The following is a 17,402-nucleotide window of genomic DNA, read 5'->3' as shown; positions in this document are numbered from 1 at the left end:
CACTGCTTGCATCAGAACTGTCCAGACTTTAATTGTGGAGGAATTTATGAATTGGAGAACTCCATTTATTCACTGCTTAACCTCTGATGCTCTTATTTCCCTGTTAAGATGGAGCTTTACAAGAACAGCTGAAGAAATGATGAACTGTATCTACAGGCTAGAAACTTGGTCTTGGTGTTTTGCTTCCCCCACTCTCCCCAACAAGCCCCCTTCAGTTCTGAGAGGACCAGCCAGGGTCAGAGGTGAAGCTGCAGCCTTCCATTAAAAACGTTCAGCTAGATATTCAAGGGGTCCCTGTTGATCACAAGTGAGAACGCGAGAACAGTTAGAGCGCTTGGAGCAAGAGAAAACAATGAAATTTCATGCCCAGTTGGGCCCCCACCAGACTTTCAGAGTTTAACAGAAAACGTTGCATTTGCAATGCCCCTGCTCAAGTATTCCTTTGAGGTATTTTGCTCCGTAAGTGAACAAAATCAGTGTTAAGCTTACACAACAAATGGAGACGTAACTGCTGTACCAAAAGCCATCTATACTGCTTTGAATCCAGTTACCACAATTAAACTGTAAAAACAAGGCAACGAAGGCTCCCATAGTAACAAAGAAGTGTTGACACTGTACTTTTTTAAACAAATATTACAAAATTGAATTTTATTGAGTTTCACACAAGATGCACTTATAAAATTGATACAGAATGACATTCAACAGAAAAAAATGAAAGCAATTCCAAGCTTCCTTTAGCAACTGCTAATTAATTCAAAAATAAGACACACCAAATTGACAGATAATCTGAATTTCAATGTGTGAACATCTCCAATTAGTAGAAAATACATCAAATTTTAAAGAATTTCAGATGTTTCCCCAGCACAAATCCTCCTCCTTTACTCTCATCCCTGAACGGTAACCACAGATTTTGGCCATTACTCCAGCCCCCCTCACTGGGAGAGGAGAGGCTGACAGACTGCAGCAAGAAGTTCCCACCAGAGCAGACCACACCAACCCGTATGGCAAAGCTACCTCATTACCGAGTCTGCTCGGATACGTCATAATTCCGTGCAATTGGCTCCAATTGCTAAACTAGCACAGTCCTGCAAGTTTCAGGGATTAACACATACATTAAACTCACATTTTATATCCGTAAACCAAATGAACTCCAGCTTTCTCTCTCTGACAAACTGTAAAAAAAAAAGTAAATTTTGCATCATTTGTTCAGCACTGAAGCACTGGTATGATGCTTTTCCTTAGGAAGTGAAACTGGTGCTTACTTAAATATCTGAAAGGCATTAGAAGTTAATGCTGTGTTTTCACAACAATACATAAAGAATTTATCATCAACTGAAGGGTCTCTTTTGAGGCCTCAGTTTTGATCTGAAATTTATTTCGTTCTCAGCTTCAGGACTCCAAACCATCTTCCATCAATTCTCCCCCAACTGCTGCTCACACCAGAAAGAAGTAAGATGCATTGTAATGCTTAAATGCACTTTATAGATATAGCGCATCTACTTACGTTTGGCTAAAACCAATCAACTGAAATGGATAATTCTGATTTGATTGTCAGTAAGAGCTTTTACAGGCATGTTCTCTGGCAAGCTAATACACAGATGTCATTCTTGCCAGAGTGAAATCCCAAAATGCAGTGTATTATTCCTCTCTGTTACATTAATGCCATACATACAGTTCCAACGCAACACTTCTGCTTGCTGCAATTCACACTGCCTTTCCTCGACATATAGATGTACCCCTCTTACTTTTTCATACAACAAGAAAAAATCCTCAGCTTTATAAAATTATTTTATAAATAATCTGCCTTGCAGGACACACAGCTGAACACAATGAATGATATGTTTCTTATCTGCCCAGTTAGGCAGGACCTTCACTGTATTTTGTGATCTTTCCTTGGTGTTTGGTATTTAGATAAAATAGTATGCAGTAAATATTTCATTTAGAGGCATTTTTGTATTCTGATTAGTTCAGATACATTTTGAAAAGATTTTTCTGTTGACAAGAGTAACTAGCCTGACTTGCTGTTTTATGTACCAATGCTTTATGTGTTTGTTGAAATAAGCACAAGTTTTGAGATCTCTTTGCAGATGTTTAATAAAACAAGGTAACTCGAAAGGCAAGCTTCCTGTCATGTTGTCATACATTTCCAGGAATATCCTTACACTGGAGGAACCTTCTTAAAAGTAGTATGTTCTGGAAGCGTGGTTTCATAATGCAGAACAGGATTATGCTTTTTTCCCAGTCTATTTTCCAGAAAAGTGATACTGCAGCTCTGCCACCAGGCTAGAGACTCACGATCCACCACATTTTCCAAGAGGCAAGTTAAAGATTGCTTACTTGACCTGACCAGATACCAAGCCAAGTTACTTGTAGAAAGAAATTAATATTTTTGCCATTAATAATTTAAGTTTTTAAATAAATATTTGTGCGCCTTTTTGGCAACTGTCCATTCTGGTAGCATCTGCTGTCCCAACAGCTCAGTATCCTTAGCACATTGATTAAAAAGATCTTAGTCAATTCTGTTTCCACAAATAGTGAACCTGTCTATCTCCAACAAGTCTTTCTTTGAAGACCTGTGTTTCAATTCTGAACTGTCTTGGCTTATATCTTTTTCTTCTCCCTCAGGAGTTGTCAGAAATTGATCGGAATTGCTTGTTACAAGTAAAGACGGCGTATTGTCTTTCTGATGCACGGGTTGATTGGTAACTGATGTAGATCGATTTTCATCTGTGGAAATTCCTGTTGGAAGAGGAGACAGTTACAAAGATAATCATGAATTTAACACAGACATCCTGATGCATTCTTAACATGTAGATTCTGCCAAAGCTGTCCTGAAAAAGTGCAATGCATCGAAGCAGCAGAAGCAACAGAAGAATGCTTTGTGGAAGCCAGGTAACATGAGTAACTACCAAGCCACTACCTCTTTAGTTTTAAGATACAACATCCTTTTTAGTCATTCTACTTTTCTGATTTGGTCAAGGATAAAAAAAAGAATTCTAAATTAGTTCAGATAAATAGTAAGAGCATAAGTAGTTGTTTTACTGAATCCTTTTGTGTTGTAACAAGTAGCCTGAAGTTGGACTCCGCATTCTTCTGTAGAGTCCATTTTTGTTGGCTTAGACAAGAAAATATTTGATAGTCCCTGTGTGAGTCACATAAGTATTTTCTACTGAAATCAAAGGAATTTCTGTAAAGGAGTTAGATGTGCTTAATCCTCTACATACGTACAGCAAACCTCGTTTCTCTAGGGATGGCTAATAAATGGCTCACGCAGTGCTACGCACTTTAATAGTACTGGATCCTCTTTCTTCAGTGGAACTGAACATTGGCTCCAAAAAGTTCCAATAACAAATGAGGTATTAATGAGCAACATCGATGTATTGTTTCCACATTTTGTTAAAGCATTTTAAAAATACATTAAAATGCACAGGCAATTATCAAGGAAAACAAATTTTCTTATTTACTCACTCCTCTTAAAAACTAATTATTGTTTCTAAAGAACCTGAAGAAATCTGACTAATGTCGAGAGTTTTACAGAATGATTCAAGGAAACAGTATTTGACAGAATGGCAGCACTACACAAATTATTCACTCCAAATAATTACTACAAAAAACTTTCTTCTGTATAGGCTCCATTTGAAGGTAAACGGATTACTCCTCACAGTATTATACAAGTCAAAGGTACTAAACCTGCATCAAAAAAGGAAGAAAATAATTTTAACTGTAGAGTTTTTCTAGAAAGGTAAGTAAGCATTTTGCTAATCAAGCAACTTCCACAGAAAACTGATCAGGCTACAAATGATTACCAGTAACTAGAACCTCCATTCTTCATGAGAAAATACAAAATTTCATCCTTCAAAATTTTATACTGTTTCTGTGGAAGAGGTAGGAATTCTTGTGAAGAAAATAAGTTGACTTACATTATAAGCTGATAGAAAGCAGACCAGATTAATTCCTTTACTCTCATTCTAGTAAGAGATGAGTAGAGAGTTTGTACAGAAAAAACTTGTTAAGTGAGGCACAGGGATCAATGAATATTGCAGAGCCCAGTAATAATAATATAGACACTTAAAAGCCAGGGAAGGTGAAATCATTCTTTCATGTAATTGAGGTTTCTATTACATACAGAGATGTGAGAAGGTATAAAAACCTGACAAACTGTTGAAAATTGAGCTTCCTCATCATTAACGGAAGTTAAGAATATTCTGAATAAAATCAGCAAGAGATTTTGGCTTGCCACTTTTTAATTACAAATTTTCCATTTTTAGGAAAATGCAGTGTATGCCGACGGTGAAACTGCTGCTGCTTTAGCTAAAAATAGTCTTCAGGGTTTATTTACTGTAAGTTTAAGGGTCAGTCTAAGTATGGCTTATTAAACCTTTTAAGCAAGTGTAGTACTAGAATATTTAATTAAAACATTAGCATCAATATGATAGAGTTAGTTCTCTAGTGGAACACAAAAGGCATTCAGACCAATTCATATTACACTCTTTCATAATGAAACTAAAGCAACTCCATGAATTTAAGCTATTTAAAAATAAACATCTGCACCATATTTCAGCCTGATGTGATTTGACACAGCTGAGAAGCAGGGATTTACGACTAACACTGGCAGATTCTTAACTCTACTACTGCTGGCAAGACACTGACAACTAATAAGCACCTTACATTTCAAGCTGTTCAAGGCTTTGGCAAGCAACAGAGTGAACACAAAAGCCTCACTGTTAAGTTGTCTAGGGCTCTTATTGAACTTCGGAAGTTCTACAACTATTTCTACAACTATTCACAACTATTGAAAGATATACAATCCAACTCAGCTGACTGAAACAATGAAGGTTTCTGTTTCCTTTTATAACTCGTCACAGGAATATCATATAATGCCCCAGTCCAATTAAACATTAACCATTAATGCTGAGCACCTATACAAGGTAGCCACACTGCACAGACTTGAAACAAAGTAGGTAGAGACAAGCTGAAATTCCTATTTAGATTTCATAAAGCTTTTTCATTCACGTGTTCATTTCAATTATAAATAATTATGCCTATTTTGTGCCATGTTTACATTAATTTCCATAACAAATGGATGAAAGGCTTCCTTATTTAAACTTCACCACTACCAGAGATGATGTGTCAATATTTACTTGTGCAGTATTGACATTTCTATCACCTCCATATACCGGGGTGGGATTTCACTGGAGAGGAGAGGGAGCATTTTTCATTTATAGAAGTGTACAGAAGAGTATTTAAGAGTATCTATTATTTATTGCAAGACAATACATGAACTAAAAGCAATAAATTCTATTTACTGACTTGTATTCACAACTGTGATACTGTACAATTAAGGTCTAGCAACAGGGCTACTGTGTAGTAACCAATGTCATACATCTGGTTTAATATTAAATTTAGTCTGAAAGCAATTTTATTACAGCTGAAAATAGAGTGAGACAGACTTACCATGGGTAGATTTAAACATGCTTTGCGGTTTGCCAGCTGACTTCCCTGGGGTGGCAGTTGGGACAGGATTGAATAATTTCTCCTCCATTTTCGCCTCCTTTACATATTGACACGATTTCCCCAGCAAGACAATACTGTTAAGAACTTTTAGGGATATTAACCTGCATAAATAAAAGGATTTATTTACATATTTGCATTACCAAGTATTAATATTAAAACAATTGCATATGATTACTGCTGTCTTGGAACAATTAGCTAAGAAATTAAAACCCTTCAATAGCAAAAAGTAATTTCCTTTTATTAACAATTTGTTTCAGGTTCAGCACTTAAAACCCTTCCCCCACCCTCCCCAGAAGGCATCTAGAGGAAAACACCAAGTTTAACGAAATGACAAGGACAGTTACGCAGTCATTTAATACATCAAATATTTAATCAAAGAATTAAAGAGGGCCCTCAACAGAGCAACTCCAAATTAAGTGCATTACTGTTAAATCTGTAGCCTTAAGCGTACTCAGACGAGGATTAGTAGTGGACTTTGAAACCTAAGAACACACATACAGCTTCCATAAATTACAGACTAATCAAACAAAGTCCTTTTAGGTATCTCAACAGACAGTCCATTAAATTCAACAAAACCAAGCGGGAGCACTGCAGTATCATTGCAGTACAATGCAGTTGATGGCAGATTCCTTTTCTGTTTTCACTAACTTGCAGCACAAACTTCAGCAAATCAGTGAAGTCCCTTGCACCTGTTGTCTCTGAAGAACAGGGAGTCTCATCTACCATCAAGTGCTTTTAGATTTACAGTTCAAATAAGCTTTGTAAAATCTAAGTTCCGTTAGCGGTATTGCACGACATGCAGGCCAGCATCCACTCCAGAGGTGAAAGCAGCAGCAGAGTAACAATGAAGTAGCCATCTATTCCCTGTAGGATCAATTATAAATATTCTCTACATAAATCAACCTACGTAATAAAAGCAAATCAAATGCAGATGCGCTTTACTCTCCACTCTCTGAAAACCTGTTTATTTTGGACATTGCTAACAGACTAAAATGAAGACCTGAGGATAAGTGACCATTCGGAAATTAAAATCCACGGAGCAGTCTGACTGCTGAATCACAGTGGCCCCCAAGGACACCTGAGCAGCAACTTCACTATCTCTGACTGCATTAATGTAATCACAACTCGTCAAATAGAAAAACAAAATACATCCCATTTTAAAGGAAATTTTATGTAATACATTTATTTTTAGAAGAAATTTAGAGAAATGGAAGAACGAAGCAGAGCATACCAGACTACCTTCATCATCCAGAAGTACATTTTAGTATCCAAGCAACCACAGAGATTATTTTATAAAAGTTAAAAGCCATGACTCTACAATTTTATTAGGTTATTGGGACTGACTTTGTTTCTAAGAGTTGAAAAAAGATGTTAAGAAGTTTTTCCTACATATTTTTTTAATGCAATACATACTGTAAACACCTACTGTCTCAGAATGAAAGCATGACCTAAGTCTAATTTAATAACATCAGAAATTGAGAAAGCCATAAATCAGCATTTCAACGTTTCAGGTTCTCCTGGAAAATTATGCAAGAGTTTCTAGCAATTCTCTTTCCTTCCTTCCTGCCAGTCCACCCCAGGCTCAAAGTTCTAACCACCAAGGAAGTCTAAAACTATTCAAAGTCCTCGAAAAATAAAACTCAAGTTTCCTATGCTGGACAAGACTCTGTAATGCGGTAACTTAGAGACTTACAGTTGTTAAACACCAACACAAAACAACATCCTCTGCATTGTAGTCTCAATCCTTTGCCAAGCTAACTGTTTCAGATTTGATCACAGAGTTTCTCACAGACCTATACTACACTAACCTGATGCAAAACTGAAATTTATGTTCACAACTCTAATTACTCAGAAGATGCAAGAGGTGAGTTAGCTCCAAACCTGAGATCATGACAGAAGCTAGAATTTGTTCTCACTTTTCAATAAGGAAAAATTACAAATTTTATTATTCTTGTAACCTAGAAGTTTTAACTTTCAAACTGCAGGCTTGAACACAGCCCAAGAAAATCTTTTTGGTCCAAAGCTCTAAAGAAAGCCCTCATTGTTGCCTCTTCCCCATTCTACAACTCTCCCCTATTCCAGCAAATGTGCTTGTCCTTGACTGCACACTACAGCTTCCCCATAGACTAGCAACTATGCCTTCAAAGAGCAGTGTTTTATCCGGCATGTTAATCACGTTACTTCTTCCTGCCCTCCATCCTCCAAGCCACAGAGACTGAGAAAATTCCATAACCGCTGCAGCAGAATGGTAGATGTAGGGAAGAATTACATATATGGAGAAGAAAACCACAACACTGAGCAGTATGAAGGTGCTGAGCTTGGTCTACCACAGCATGAATGTGATGGTCAGGGGCTAGTGCTTTCAATTATAAAGGGCTGGCTTCAAAGGGAACGTGTCACACTCTGGGGAAAAACTCCAAGTGTGACGCAGAGGAATACAGCTAACAGTTTCACATTTGGCCTATTTACAATAGCTTAAAGTCCTAGCTATCCTGCATTAAAGAGTCTCTATGCTGATCACTACCTTTTTTGCAGATCTAAGAGTCACATAAAACAAATGGGTAATGACCTCATTCTTCTCCTAAATTACCGTAAAACGGCAAACTCCTCTCTTCCAGCATCCCTGAAGAACTTCTGCCCCAGATCTAAAAATTCTTCCACTATCCAAGCTTCGATGCCTTCAGCTGCAATCACAACTAGGTGGAACTCTGGAACAGATATTCCCTCCATGCTATGGGCAAACCTGAAGAGCCATGCTGAATTACCATATGGATAAAGGATATCCAAAGTTTCTTTGTGCTGCAGCTATTTGAACCACTTAATCCTTTATGGTCAATTTTAGGAGGAATTGATTGTTCTAACATCAATCAGTACTCTGAGACGACAAATGCTCACACAGTTCAGTGTGCAACTTTCCTAGAAAACACTCATCACCATATAGTCTACAGCACGTCCCTCAAGATGGGCAAACTAGATTGGATTTAAAGCACAACTAAATGCATCTCATCTCAGGCTGGTAAGAAATTAAGGATAACACAAGTGTAAGCTGATGTGGCAGAAAGGGGATACTTGCAGGTCATTTCTGTTAGGAATATTCTTTCCTGTCACCATTTTTTGTTAGCTAATATTACTTACTAACCCCGCCCTTCTTTGAAAGGTGGGTCTCTCATCTTGCATTTATGTATATTCTTTCGTTAAAAAACAACAACAACAAACATGCTTTTAACTACCAGAGAATTATAGACTGGTTTAGGTTGGAAGGGACCTTAAGAATCATCTAATTCCAACCCCCTCCCCCCCTGCCATGGGCAAGACAGAATTCATGATCTGCTCAGAGCACTGATCTTGTTGGCTACCGCTGTGCATATTGCCTCTTTTGTTCTTTTCAAGGGTTTTTCACTGCTTCAAATTAAAATTTCTCCCTTTATGCAAAGGGATGGCATTTGTCTGTTGTCATAAATTCTTTCCGTTACCTTTCCAGAAATTATTTTCACTACTTCAGTTACTTATTGAAGGCTATAATCCCCCAATACAGGGACCAATCCAAGCTTTTTCAAATTCAGTTTATAAACAGAAGCATTTTACATTTAATTCTATTCAATATAAGTGGTGTTTACATGCATATCCTGATGTATCAACAGAAGCTTTTTTCATATCTGATCACATAATGGTAAATATTTTGTGTGCGTTTACTTACCCACAGTAAAACAGCACAACACAAAGATAAGCTAAGACTCCTTGTACTTTTATCGAGCTTGTTACGACTCTGATGAGCTGTTTTAAGGATAAAAGTTAAACGGTTATACCATACAGTACATAATTATTAATCAAATATTCTACAGACCTTTTATATTGGATAAATACAAGACAAAAGTAGAAACAGTTATCTTAGTAGTAATTTAACATTCCCCTTGACAGTGCTGAGTACTCAAGATTTTGGTTTGAATAAATACTATACCAGTATCTAGTTAAAACTTTGCCAAAACTATATTCTATCAATGTTTACCTCAACCCTAATTGTTACATAAAATAACAAACCTAAAAACCTCTCCAAAAGTCAAGGGCTAGAAGCTGAATTAACAGTCAAGAAATGCCAATGTGGTAAGACAGAATCATAGCGTTTCACACTACACAAAACATTTTGAATACAAAATTGTCTTGTGGACTAGATAGATGAATCCCAAGTTGCAGTGACAGAAGATCCTGAAATCTGATTTTACTTCAGTATTTCACAGCTAGGGCTCCAACATAGCAAAACTCTTTAGTTTGTGTTAAAATCTCTTAGTATCAAGGATAACATCTAAGAACACAATTAACTAGAAAAAGATATTTCAATCCAGTTCTCACTGGATGTGCTTTTATTTAGTGAAAGAAATGATTATAGTCATAGCTTTTCTTTATTAAAAATTCTGGAATACAAACTAGGCAAAGCCTGTCAATAGTATTTCTCCCCCATCCATTACAATTAAAAGTTAATTCACACTGACAGTCTTCCAGGGCAATTATATATTAGCATCTTTGTTTGCAAAGTGAGTACACATTCCCAGTGCTATGATAACTACTGCTTGTCTGTGTGTGGGGATGGGGAACGTCACAGCAGCTATTTACAGACAACGTTCTGTAGTAGTTAATTCAGAACAGATAGCATATGGACACAATTCCAATAATGTGATTCGTTTTATAGCAGCATGCCAATGTAACAGGGTCAACTATTTCAGAATCATACATTCAAGAAATCTTAGAAGCACAGTGCCCATATACAGAAGAAAATTCAGCCATTTAGCCATTACAAGGACAACCACAAGGACTCCTACAAGAACCTAAAAAACCCAGCACATTACTGCTAGCCTTCTGGCAACCAGCTGCTTTGACTATTCTGAATGAACGAACAGGATACTTGCCAAAAGGAATAAATGTTTAGTAAGCACAGATGTAGTTTAATTCCATTGCAACAATCCAAGTGCCCATGAATTCTATAAAATTAGTATATATTAAACTTCCTATGAAAGGCTAATAAACACTAACTCATTTGTGAAGTCGTAATTAGTATGTGATATACATTACACTGAATACTAACTCAACCTCGTAGTATCACTTACTAAAACAGCCAGTGGAAGAGGAATAAAACCCATTCTTCTGGAAACTGAATCACTATAATCTGTATATGCCTAGAAAAAAAATAGAGGAAGAATAGAACTATTTATGCAAAGAAATGAGCTTATTTTAGCTTAGCACTTCGTCTACATAAGGACTGATCTGTGCTAAAAACACTATAGTGGTATAAAGGAAATTCATATTTTGAAATGCAAGTGCACTCACTGACAAAAAAAAGTAATACTATTGTGACTGGTAAGATTAGCTTCAGTACTCCAAATCAAGAGCAACTGGAGTATAATGTAAGTCTCTTTATCAAGAGCAATTAGGACACTGAATCCAAACATGCTATATTTCATCTGTAGATTGTTTTGAGCTTAGGGACATCTTTGTACTAATTTGACTTTGATCCTCTAGTATTACACAGAAAAACCCACAACAGGAATAAAAATGCAATTATCACACTATCAATTCTAAATCATTCTAAAACCATCTATAATTAGCCTAAGATAAGAGTCTTAAAACCATTGCAAAAAAATGTGTTTACATTTGTACTCCTAAAACACAGCTACTCTGCACGACAACATTCATAGATTATTGAAAACCATGCTGAAGTTAGGTAGCATCACACAGGTATGTGGTAACTGAAGGTAATTTCTTTATTAGGTATAATCAATACATTCCCTAGCAATAGCTATTGAACATACCCAAGAAAACTACCTGAATTGTTGTAAGTAATAAAGTTAATTAACAGAGCACCCATCTAGAGTGCTCATGAACAGTTAGAGACTCATTCACGAGAGCTATGCTGTAAATAGCACACCAAAAAACAGTTCTCATAGAAAACACAAGCAGTCTGTGTTCTGTAAATACCCATGCCACAGAAGTAACATGCATGGTACAGATATCCATACACTAGCTATGGAATATTGTATTTTGATCTAGCAGTTAAAACAGCACCAAAAGAACAGTCTTTTAAAAGTATCTCAATACCTTTCTAAGTTTGCTTACTTTCCCATATATCTCCAAAATGTCGAAGTTGTTACAACCCTCCACTGACTGTATTTGGAAGAGACTTCTCAACAATGTGTTAAATAAAGTCTGAACTGACCCAAACAACCAGATAAAAATAAAGTAAATTACAAGGAGATATTCCTGTTAACTCTTATTAAACAAGGCAGAGCACAATTTCAGTGTTGTAGGAATGAAATTATTCTGTAAGTACTTCTTAAGTATTTGTTCCAATATGCCACTATAACAATTATATTAGTTAATACAAGAAAATGCCTTTGTTTTCAGGCTTACATTTTTCTGTCGACTGCTAACAAGGTCAAACGCAAGACTGGCTCTGTACTCACTGTAGACCTGGAAAAAATCCAGCACATTGGATGCATGATTAACGTGTTAACACACTACAGAAGCAACTGAATTAATACAATTTCTCTAAAAATATTATAAACACTTATGTACAGACTGAAGGAGTCAAGCCCAGTTTTCCTGAGGTTCAGCTACACCCTTCAGATGAGTCTGTATTTCTGTAATAACTTATACATACCTACAACAAATAAGACTGCAATGCTTTCGGAATTGAATGAGATTGTAAAGCTTTTACGGAATTTGAAGATAATCAACACCACACAGTAAGAAAAATCACATTTACTTTTCTCCCTAAGAGTTATCATTTGTTTTAAACATATGAAGTATAGTATTGGGATCAAATTAAACAAACGAGCAAGCTTACACACTAAGCAAGTGATCCCATGAAAAAAGAAAATTTTATCAGGAAGATGAAGAACGCTTTTCTCTTTCTTTTTCAAACAGCTCTGCCCATTAATACAGAAAAATAAGGGGAAGTTGCCTGGAAGGGCAACTTGCATAGGAGGTGCTCAAAACTTCTGAAAAGTTTCACCTAGCACCCCCACGTCATTGTAACTTCATGCAAAAAAAAAAAAAACAACAAGGTTTGTTAGATGAACTTCACAAAATTATCACCTGCTACCCTCCACACCCCAAACTGTTTCAGCACACATCTTCGGCTACCATGACTTCATTATTTCTCTTTCCTGTACTCTAAATGAAAGTAGGGCATGCATAAATGCCTCTGGCATAAGGGAGCTTATTAAGTACATTATTCAACTTGTTTCTACACCACACAATGTAGTTACTAGAGATGGTGGAAGTGATAGCACTTCCACATTTTGACCTCATTTCCTGAAAAGTGGTTTTAATAGCGAAAAAACACTAACTCATCTCTTCACAAATTTATCAAGTGCATTTGAATTCACACAGTGCACAAGACAAATGGCCAGTGTATCATGCCACACTACACAAATAATGACCTCACCTACTACTTTAAAAGAAGGACTGCATAACATATGGTCTATGAAAAAGGAGTGGAAAACTGATGGATAAACTACTTCATATTTGTGCTGCAGAGACAGTAGAAGAGTGCTCCTGATTTCAGATTCCACCTTTAACATGCATTCAAGAATAGAGATTCAGAAGCCTCAAGATCTGTTTTTCTTCCCCCCAGGGCCTGAATTATAACTTTTTTTTTTTAAATAAGACGTACAAGCTTTGTCGAGAATGTAAAACAAACTTCTTTCAATTTATCTAGAGATCACATGACAAAATTATCTGCCAGTTATGTGAATTGTGGTTATTTTGTGAACTGTTAACACAATACTTTCAATAACTCACAGATCTGGAACCACCAATTTAGGAGCAGAGGTTTGTTGCACGTTATAAAGATCCTCAGAAATGTATTGTATCAGGAAGTTACCACAATTTGAAAAAGCTTATCTTATACATGAAAATAACCAATTGTTGCATTTTCTGTACTGAAACAGGATTTTAATATTTAAAAAATAGCAGAATAAACTACAACTTAAAATAGCATTTAGCATTCTAAACAAGATACCTACATCTGCTGTGATGTCATTGAATTTTGTTATAAAGGCATGTTTCACGATATCCACTGCAATTTCTGAAGCAACCACCATGCAAACATCTGGGAATAACACCCAAAGATGATCTGAAGGTTGGGAAGAAACAAGTTAGACCATTCAATTTGACTCCAGTATACAAAATGACAAGATCTTTTGTTCAACAGTCAAAAATCCTCAAGTGTCCAAAGCAGCATCTGTAACTTTACCTCCCCACTCAACAGTACTATACAATTAACACCACAAATAAGATCAGATTCAAAAGCCTTGACATCATAAAGGCTTATCTTGACCAGGAACACAGTCTTTGCAAATACTGGATAGTAGGTGTTAAGTATATGTAAGGAACTGACCAAGTGCCTGTAGCTGTAACCTCTTAGGTGCTTAAGGTAAAATTTAGGTAGGCCACTAACACTGAAGCGAAACACACCACACAGACCTAGACTCGCCCAACGTTATTAAAGTTTAAACATTTTTATTAATGTGAAGCCTAACTTTTTACCCAATATTTGTTCAATACTGTGTTAAAAATCCTAAGTATAATCAATATTAAATTATGAATTGAGATGTTTACAGTTACTGTTACTTAACACACAGGAATTTACCATTTTCTATTTTATTTTTCTATCGGTTTACTTACCTGGATTCCATGAGAACTGTTCCATATTTCTTAGACATACAATTAGTAGCAGCACATAATTGGTGAACCTCTCTTTTATATCTAGTTAGGAAAAAAAAGATGTCAACTCCAACCAAATATTTACCCACATAAAACCACAGAATGAGTGAGCATTTGTCTATCATTTACTATGTCTTGAATTATACAATCTCTTTCACAAGAAATTTGATCAGGTTTGACGGGGGGGGGGGGGAGAGATGCTGGGAACTTCACCACAGATAGGATCTCTGCAGCACCCACCCAATGCTGCATCAAATTGGGGTTCCCACCATCAGAATGAACAAAAGATTTCATAACTTGCTATCACCTTTTCCAGTATGTTAATAAAATAGTTATCTTTCTTGATAAAGTTCCTGCCTTTCTTGTGGGATCCAAAAAGAAACAGCACCTCCTGGTGCAAGAACAGAGACAAGACACCTGTCATTTCAAGTTAATTAGCAAGGCAAATTTCACTTTCTACAGATCTTGGATATGAAAATTACTATATACTGGGTCCTGTAGTACAAAAAAAGCTTCAAGCCAACTACTACACCTTATTTAGAAGATTTCTTCCTAGGCTTTTATATTGCTGCATTAGAAGGGAAGAGCTGGATACATCAGCTCAGTCATCCGAACTGTAAGAATGAAGAAGCCGTCAGACCTGGGGTGGAGTCCTATGACTTGACCTCCCAGACCAGGCAGGGAGATTTTCTACTTCTGTACCCGATTTCCAGAAACGATCCATGCAGATTGCTTCAGTAAGCACATTTTTTCATATATTAAAAAACCTTCCTGCAACTGCATTATTGAATAATAGGATAACATTTGAAGCGTAACAGCACCACAAATTGCTAAGTCTGAAGACGTTTCTTGACAAGACTTTTCAGTTATTTTCACTGAATACTGATTTAATGAAAGCTTAAGAAAACTTTTCTGCCAGTATTTTAGTAATCAACATCACTTTTAGATATTTTCACTGTAAAGTTAAATATTTTTAATTAAAAAAATGTAAGTATTTAAGAAGTGGAATAAAAATACATATTAGCATAGGATAAACTTCTTGTCATATCCTGCCAGTAAGAGTATTTTTTGGCTTTAAAGAACTTTCAAGAGGAAGATTTAAATTTAGTGTTATTTTTTCTGCTTTGTGATATAGTTAAGTTTGTGTAAATAGTCTTTCATTTAAAGGATCACAAAACAATTTAACACTTGCATTTATCATCATTGCAATTTGCAGATGAATGAGATAAACAAATCAGCAGTCAGATTTCAAAATCTGAAGCAAGCCTGACGTCTTGAAAAAAATGAAAACTGCATTTGCAAATAAACTGCAACTTTTCTGTTTGTTTTTTATATACTACAGTTGGGTTCTCTTGTCTGAAAAATCTAGGAGTTGGAATGAAAAAATATATTCTGTTTCTCTATTTGTATAAATACTTTTGAACAGATCATATGCACAATATAAATTTGCATTTTTTATGTAATAACCCTATTGGCTGTGTGCTAAATTTGTTTTAGCACCTCAAATAAAAGCTAGCTATTTAAGGAAAAATAGCGTTCTTAGAAATAGAATCACATTTTTGTCCTATTGAGACAGTATGGGCGATCAAGAATTCAAGTCAGAATGATCACATTCATCAAATTAAAGCTGTTTTCACACTAATATTGAATAAACAAGATCAGCCTCTTATTTCACATTTTCCCCGATTAGCACAGCCATACATACCGCTATTTGACATTTGAAAAAGATTGTTCTTCTCAAACTTCTTGAAAACACTTCCTTTTATTTCAACGAACTGCAATTTTTAAAAGCAGTTATTTAGTTTCTATTGAAAACAAACTGGTGCAAGCAAATCAGACAAACAAATAATCTGAAAATTAACAGTGTGCTACACTAAAATGAAGGATGCTGAAAAATTTAGGGTAGCTGTATAACAAAGCTACATACTTACATTATTGGACATCATGATGGTAAGCAATGATTTATTGTGAGAGTTGAAGGCCACATTGAGGGTTGTTGCTTGAACCATTATAAGAATGGCATGCAGGACTGTAGATAGCAGGGTTAAGGAAGCATATTTGGAAATAATTTTTCTGTACAAACAGCATTGAACAGCATCAAAACTGGATTTCTTATTTTACTTCCAAAGTTAAACAACCAAAAGAGTTTCTATGCATCAACCTAGGTTTGCAGCAATACAGTACTTAAATCTATGTAGTGTACACACAGTGCTTTAAAGCATGAAGTAATTATGCTTTCTCATCCTGAAAGAGCCCAATCAAACAGGAGAAACTGTAATATTACCTGAAGGGAAAAAAAAAAACATCAGCCTAAAGATTTCACAGGAAATGGGAGAAGGTATAAGAATTCTTAATTAATCAATGTATATATTTCTTTACAGATCTTTTTTTTTTTTTTAATCAGTTCAATGTAACGTTACTTCACACATGCATTTCTCCCTTTATTTCAAGGGAATGTTTTCAACTATGTTTCTAACATTCCACTATCTTTAAGATCCTGTGACCCAAAATACTCAATCACAAAACAGTAACCTAATTTTCCACGAAGTACCCAGCTACTGTTTTTGAGTCACTGAGTATTAAAAAAGCTGTCTGCTACTGAAATGAAATACCGTTATGAAGTTGTTTTTTTTTTTTAAAGGATACAGACATACAGCACTGCCATGAAGAAGTGAGGAATCACACCTATATGGGCTCTTTTTCTTTCCTTCGGTTCTGTAGCTGTCCAGTAAAGAGCATCCAAAATATCTTGTCCAAATGAAGAAAACAAACGATCAGCCACCTAAACAAGAAGAACTTTTTACTGCCTTCCAGCAATATTTTTCTCTAAGACACTTGAATATTCCAGTGTAAGTACAGCTCAACCTAAAAAACGTTTCACATGAGTTTTCAACTCTTTTTGCTATCATCCCACTCTCAATTTCACAGTTAAATGGGTCCTTTCGTATATTCAGCAGCTTATTTTATCTTTCAAATTTATTTTCCCCTTTTCAACAGTATTTACAATATGAAACCATATAGTATTTATCTTAGATGCTTCCTTGGAAGACATTCAAGTACAGTTCAAACTTCAGCCTTTAATAAAACAGTATGTCTGTTGCATCAAACCATTGATAATGTTTTTTCCCCTGACTCTGTGACTTAACGGGAAAAAAAATGAATTTTGAATG

General features: G+C 35.8%; 1 protein-coding gene across 5 annotated transcripts in view; it reads right to left on the bottom strand.

The window, feature by feature from the left end:
• Positions 1-618: 618 nt before the first annotated feature.
• The window catches only part of TAPT1 (transmembrane anterior posterior transformation 1), a 38,951-nt gene continuing 22,167 nt past the window's right edge, over positions 619-17,402 (bottom strand). For all 5 annotated transcript variants that reach the window (XM_040557176.1, XM_040557177.1, XM_040557178.1 and 2 more), the window contains 10 exons: positions 16,879-17,014; positions 16,164-16,261; positions 15,938-16,007; positions 14,194-14,274; positions 13,533-13,642; positions 11,914-11,973; positions 10,614-10,682; positions 9,212-9,288; positions 5,455-5,615; positions 619-2,739 (listed from right to left, as the gene is read on the bottom strand). In XM_040557176.1, coding sequence (XP_040413110.1) covers positions 2,510-2,739; positions 5,455-5,615; positions 9,212-9,288; positions 10,614-10,682; positions 11,914-11,973; positions 13,533-13,642; positions 14,194-14,274; positions 15,938-16,007; positions 16,164-16,261; positions 16,879-17,014 — 1,092 coding nt within the window. In that variant the 3' untranslated portion in view covers positions 619-2,509. The remainder of the gene's footprint in view (positions 2,740-5,454; positions 5,616-9,211; positions 9,289-10,613; positions 10,683-11,913; positions 11,974-13,532; positions 13,643-14,193; positions 14,275-15,937; positions 16,008-16,163; positions 16,262-16,878; positions 17,015-17,402) is intronic.

Source organism: Cygnus olor, chromosome 4 (genome assembly GCF_009769625.2).
Source record: "Cygnus olor isolate bCygOlo1 chromosome 4, bCygOlo1.pri.v2, whole genome shotgun sequence".
NCBI lineage: Eukaryota > Metazoa > Chordata > Aves > Anseriformes > Anatidae > Cygnus > Cygnus olor.
Note: the sequence above shows the minus strand (reverse complement) of the source record. Positions and strands in the feature narration are given on the sequence as shown.